Genomic DNA, 6526 nt, shown 5'->3' with positions numbered 1-6526 from the left:
TTTTTTTTTGGCTGCATCGGGTCTTTGTTGCTGTGTGCCAGCTTTCTCTAGTTGAGGCGAGCCGGGGCTGCTCTTCATTGTGGTGTGCGGGTTTCTCATTGCAGTGGCTTCTCTTGTTGTGGAGTATGGGCTCTAGGCGCGGGAGCTTGAATAGTTGTGGCACACAGGCTTAGTTGCTCCGCGGCCTGTGGGATCTTCCCAGACCAGGGATCGAACCCGTGTCCCCTGCATTGGCAGGCAGATTCTTAACCACTGCGCCACCAGGGAAGTTCCTGGAAGGCGGATTCTTTACCACTGGACCACCAGGGAGGTCCCTCACCTACATAATCCTTTAAGAGTAAGGCTTTTTCCTTTCTTTCATGTCTATGTTGACTTCTTCAGCCTTCAGTGAATTCTTTTACTTTCTGAATGCTTTTAAGACTTTCCTTTATGTGATTTTCATAAATTAGATTACGGTTGCTTTGGTATGGTTTTCTCATGTTCCATCTGTTTGGGTTTCATTGAGCTTAATGTGTCTGTGCATTTATAGTTTTGTATCGATTTTGGAAAAATTTTAGCCTTCGTTTCTTCAACAGTTTTTTGTTCTGCCCTCCCTCCTTTCTTCTGAGATGTCCATTAAACATGTTACTTGATATTTTTCCATGTCCCATAGCTCATTTGTGGTTTTGGGGGGGTATTCTTTCTCTCTATTTCATTTTGTATAGTTTTATATTATTATATCTTAAAGTTCACTTATATTTTTTTCTTCTGCAGTATGTAATTTGCTGTCAGTCCCATCTTTGGAATTTATCATTTTAGAAATTCTCATCTGTAGGCATTTGATTTGGATCTTGAGTTTCTCTTATCATGCTCCTGCTTTCTTCTACCTTCTTGAGTATATTTATAGCAGCAGTTTTATCGTCCTTGATTTATAATCCTGTTCTCTGACATTTCTGCTGATTGATTTCTTTTCTCATTATGGTTTGTATTTTCCTGTTTCTTTGCATCCCTGGTAATTTTTATTGGATACCAGCTATTGTATTTTTACATGGTTGGATATTGGACTTTCTTTTATTCCTTTAAATATTTTTTTGGTTTGGTATGCAATTAAGTTATTTGGAATTGGTTTGATCCTTTTGATATAAGCATTGTTAGGGTGCTTCCAGAACAGCCTTTAGTTTAGGGCTAATTTATCCTCACTACTGAGGCAATACCCTAAGGACTCTATCTGATACCCTGTCTCTTAGGAGGTCTTTCTACTTTGACGGGTCAGTCCAGTTCATTTTGAGATTGTTCTGCCTATTTCTTGTGTTTCTTTCCCTGGCCACCATAGTTTAATTACACGCGTCCGTAGGGCAGTGTTCAGGCAAAGCCTCTGCAGCTCCCTTCTCTCTGGTACTCTGTTATGCAAATTCTGGCTGTCCTGAACTCCCCAACTTCAAACTCTATTTCCTCAACTCAGCAAGACTGGTGGGCTCTGTTTTGGCACTCTCTCCTACCACTGAGACCTGGAAACAGGCTGTTAGGTCAGGCATTTGCAGGGTTTCCTTGTTTATTTCCTTTCTCATAAGGACCACTGTCTTGTGCTGCCTGTTGTCCAATTATCTTAAAAACTGTTGTTTAATATATTTAACTCATTTTTCTAATTAATTAAGACAAGAGGATAAACCTGATCTCTCTTATTCCATTATGGCCTGAAACAGAAATCTTAACCTTTATTCCTCCCTGCTACAACATACCTGAGGAATCTAACTCCAGAAGAGAAGAAGTAGAATGTATAATTTGAAAGTTTGTCACATACCTTTTCCACCTAGCCTGTTGAAAATAATTTAAAAATCTAATTCCAAAAACTGGACCTTATTATGACATATTTGGATATGGTAATATTCAAATGTGTTTCTTCTTGCATAGTCATGTATCTAAATCACTGCCTCTGTGATTTAGTTTATAAACCAAAATATGGTGTATACAAGTAACTGATTATCAAGTTTTTATTCAGAATGGTATCTTAAATCTCTAGTAAAGTGGAAAGCATTTTTTGTTATAAAAATATACCTGCACTTACATTATGATCTAGGAATTCTGCTCTTAGGTATTTACCAAGAGAAATGAATGCAGATAGCCACACTTGAAATGAATATTTATAGTAGTTTTTATTCATAGTAGCACCTAACTGGAAACAATCTAAATGTCCATCCACATAGATAAATGGAACATTATTCACCAATTAAAAGGAATACATTACTAATACACAGAACAGCGTGGATGAATATCAAAAATATGCTGAGCCATAAAAAGAAACGAAATTGAGTTATTTGTACTGAGGTGGATGGACCTAGAGTCTGTCATACAGAGTGAAGTAAGTTAGAAAGAGAAAAACAAATACTATATGCTAACACGTATATATGGAATCTGAAAAAAAAAAAAAAGTCATGAAGAACCTAGGGGCAAGACAGGAATAAAGACACAGACCTACTAGAGAATTAGCCAGGCACAAAAGAATCTATACAAAATTCTTTAAAGGCAAGTGACTAATCTGTATTGATAGAAATCAGATATGTGATTGCTTAAGGTAGGAGGTAGGTAAGTATTAAGTGTAAAGGGGTCAAAAAGAAACTTTCTGGAATGATAGGAACATTCTATATCTTGATTGGTCTGTTGTTTGCACAGGTATATAAATTTGTCAAAACTCAACAAACAGTACTCTTAAAACATGTTTGTCCGTTTTGTTGTGTGAAATTATACCTCAAAAAAGTTGACTAGGGATTTCCCTGGTGGTCCAGTGGTTAAGACTCCGCACTCGCAATGCAGGGGGCCTGGGTTCGATCCCTGGTCAGGGAAATAGATCCCTCAGGCTGCAACTAAGACCTGACCCAGCCAAATAAATAAATAAATATTGAAAAAAAAAAAGTTGACTAAAATAAAAATCTATAGTAAGTGGGTTTAACAAATAACCTAGGATTATTGGCTAAAATTGGACATGTTTAAATGATATATAAACAAATATATATGTTATATAAGTTTATATACACACAAATGTATAACAAATATTAGCAACCTGGATTCTGATTCTTTTCTAAGATGCAGAGTTCTTTTCAACTTTATACTTTCTTTCTTTTTTTTTTTTTTTGTGGTACTTGGGCCTCTCACTGTTGTGGCCTCTCCTGTTGCGGAGCACAGGCTCCGGACGCGCAGGCTCAGTGGCCATGGCTCACGGGCCCAGCCTCTCCGCGGCATGTGGGATCTTCCCGGACCGGGACACGAACCCGTGTCCCCTGCATCGGCAGGCAGACTCTCAACCACTGCGCCACCAGGGAAGCCCTTTATACTTTCTTAATGTATGAAATGTGAAGGTTGGGTTAGAAATTCTTTGTATCCAGCTATAAAAAGAAAAGAAGTCAATAAACTTAAGTTAGTCTTTTAAAAGTTGACGTAAAATTTGTTTTTCCTCAGAAATCTTCCTGCCAAATCTGTGGAAGAAGCTTTACGTCACCGACAAGAATATGATGAGATGGTGGCTGAGGCTAAAAAACGAGGTATAAAATTTAACTCCAATTGGTATATTTAATTTATTGGTATCAAAAGGAAATGAATTTCAGTAGGATGGAACATGGTGAAATTGACCAAGCCTGTCTTTAAGATGATGCTGATTTCTTATTTTTCTAACTAAATTTGTTCTTAAAGAGAAATAAAATGTCATTCTAGAATCAGTTTTTCTATAAGTACTTTTACAAAACTATTATGAGGAGAAAGGCAGCAGACTATCTATGAGAGACTCTGTAATTGTGTCATAAACCTGGGACTACTAGTATCTTAATTTATAAATGAAGATATTATTCATGAATCTATTCCTGAAATAATTTTTACTTGTTTAAAACAGAAATTAAAGAAGCACATAAAAGAAAAAAAATAATGAAAGAACGATTTAAACAGGAAGAAAACATTGCAAGTGCAATGGTAATTTGGATCAATGAAATACTACCCAATTGGGAAGTAATGTAAGTAAGCAGACTTTTCCTGAATTTCAGTCTGTCTCCACAGGTCTCGTTTCTGATTTTCTATTTTTATGACTTCCAGCGTGTATCTTATGTTTTAGCTAAATTATACTATTAACCAATGTTTGAAAACTTTCATGCTTATCTCTGTGCTTTGCTTTTGTAAATCCCTGTCTCTAATGCCTACTTCCCTTACTGACCACCCTCTGTGCCTGTCAGAATTTTACCTATCATTTGAGTCCCATCTGAAATGTTAGTTGATCCATGAAACTTCTAATTTCCTCAGTTACCATATTTTCTTAATTCTAACATACCATCTATTGCAAGATGCACTATTGATGTAATAGCAGGTTTTTTGGCAAAGAAAATGTTAAATGTGTACCTTCATTGTAATATGCATTTATTAAATGTTAACTATTAAAGTGGCTTCTAATATGCTTCTCTCATAATCAAGATAGTAAGATATATATGATCTTTCCCTTCTGTGATGTCTCATTATACTTGGAGACTAATACACTTCTTGCCTTACTTTGCCTTTTATTTTTTGACAGTGTTTTTACACATACCTTATTTTTCCTCTAGACTGGACGGTAGGAGATGTCTTCTGCAATGCCTAGTGTAGGATGTGCATTGGGAATTTGTTGAATATTGTCACAGTGTGACAGATACTATATTAGGCTCTTTATACAAGTAATCACATTTGATTCTTATAACCTTTACTCCCATTTATCTTACAGGGAAGCTCAAAGTCAGAGAGGTTAAGTGATTTGCCCAGGGTTGTACAAGTAATGGTTAACCAGATTTGAACTCAAGTCTATCTGATTTTAAAGCGCACACTTCTTTCAGTAGACTATGCTGCCTTTCAAAGACTAGGGCTTTACCCATAGTAAATATGTTGTGATTTTGTTTTTGGTACTGAATTGGCAATGCGTTTTTATGTTCCTTTTATCTTCTTTTTTCATAATTGTCCCCATGTTTCTGATTCTCTCATTGTATCCTTAGTATAAGTGGCAGTTGTAGAAGGCAGTTCCCTTTAAATTACTATATATTTTTTGGCTTTTTTTGCCTACATACATGAACCCAAGAAAAGAGTGCATCGCATACTTAACTCTCTGTGTTCTGTAGTCACTTGGTCATAGACTAGATAAACCATCATGCAACTAGTGTTTTTGGTATAAAAAGTAACTTTCTCCTTTTTTCTCCCCCTTTAATTCTAGGCGTAGTACAAGAAGAGTTCGAGAATTGTGGTGGCAGGGATTGCCCCCTAGTGTCCGTGGGAAAGTTTGGAGTCTAGCTGTAGGAAATGAACTAAATATCACTCCTGGTTTGTATTCTATATTCAGTTACTCCCACACATGCAAACAGCCATCTTCAGCGTTCCAAAGCAGATTAGTAGATTGGTCATTTGAAAAGGCCATATATGGCCATATACCATATGTGTCATTTTAAGAGCATGCTTCATTCCCTACCCCCTTCTAAAACCTGGTAAGATTTAATAAGTAAGTTACTATATTTCATATTATATAAATAAGGTTTGTGGGTTTTCCTTTAGTTTACAACCATCAATAATAATCTTGACATCTAAATATCTTAACCGTGGGTAACTTCAAAAACTTCTGGGTCAAAAAAAAACAAACAAACTTCTGGGTCTAGGTAACAATAGGTGAATAAACATATACAAGGAAAAATAAAATAGTTGTGGAAAAGTTTCCTCTTTTTTAAAAACCATATATTGAGGGAAAGCTAGAAATTTCTTTTCCTATCTTTCTACCCAAACCAGTCATTTTGAATTTTTTTATTTAAAAATTTTAAAGTTTAAAAAACAAAAAGAAGTAAGATTCTCATTGTTTTTATTTTCTTAAGTTTCTTAAAACCTTTACGCATAGGAGTAAAATGTAGATAGGAGTAGAATGTAGTGTAGTTTTGATGAACTAAAAAAAATTACATACAATAAGGATATTATCAGTAGGGTAAAATAATTAGTAATAAAAGATACTAAATGGTCTGAGTGATAATGTCAGATAAAGGTACCACAGAAAGACTTAGGGACTCTAATATAATAATGTAAATAATACATTGTTACTTAAAATTTTTTATTTACATATTTATTGAAAAACAGTCAAGCAATAGTAAAGTACAAAGCATGTTTTGTCCCCCTCTTCCACCCAAAATTCTGCTCTTGATCCTACTCTAGGTACCATTTAGCAATTTGGTGTATGTTCTTCCAGATCTTTTTTCTATGCACATAAAGAAGTGTACATCTACATATGATAATTTTTAAGCCTTCTCTTTTTCTTCCTTTTATTTTTTCCCACAAACCATCTGAACATCCCTCGATATCAGTGCATAAAAGGGGCACTTATATGTCCTGTAGCTGCACTGTATTCCACGGTTTGGCTATAGTATAACTTATTTAACCATTTTCCTAGTGATTGCTAAATCAGAGACGTATATGTTAAACAATATCAGGACTTCGGTCCAGTGGTTAAGGCTCCAGGGTTCCAGTGTATGGGGTGCAGGTTCAATCCCTGGTCAGGGAACTAAAATCCCAC

General features: G+C 35.6%; 1 protein-coding gene and 1 non-coding gene across 2 annotated transcripts in view; both read left to right on the top strand.

Annotated features, from left to right (window-relative positions):
• The window catches only part of TBC1D12 (TBC1 domain family member 12), a gene marked incomplete at its 3' end in the record, with an annotated part of 71335 nt that extends 65969 nt beyond the window's left edge, over positions 1–5366 (top strand). Inside the window, 3 exon segments of the mRNA XM_024739543.1 lie at positions 3433–3515; positions 3860–3977; positions 5192–5366. Of these exon segments, the coding sequence (XP_024595311.1) occupies positions 3433–3515; positions 3860–3977; positions 5192–5366 (376 nt within the window).
• On the top strand, positions 2748–2820 carry TRNAA-CGC (transfer RNA alanine (anticodon CGC)). Its single transcript has one exon. It is a non-coding gene; the product is annotated as a tRNA-Ala (tRNA).
• Positions 5367–6526: the final 1160 nt, after the last annotated feature.

Source organism: Neophocaena asiaeorientalis, unplaced genomic scaffold (genome assembly GCF_003031525.2).
Source record: "Neophocaena asiaeorientalis asiaeorientalis breed wild unplaced genomic scaffold, Neophocaena_asiaeorientalis_V1.1 scaffold597, whole genome shotgun sequence".
In the NCBI taxonomy this organism is placed as follows: domain Eukaryota; kingdom Metazoa; phylum Chordata; class Mammalia; order Artiodactyla; family Phocoenidae; genus Neophocaena; species Neophocaena asiaeorientalis.
The sequence above is the reverse complement of the archived record's forward strand: the minus strand, read 5'-3'. Positions and strand labels throughout refer to the sequence as shown.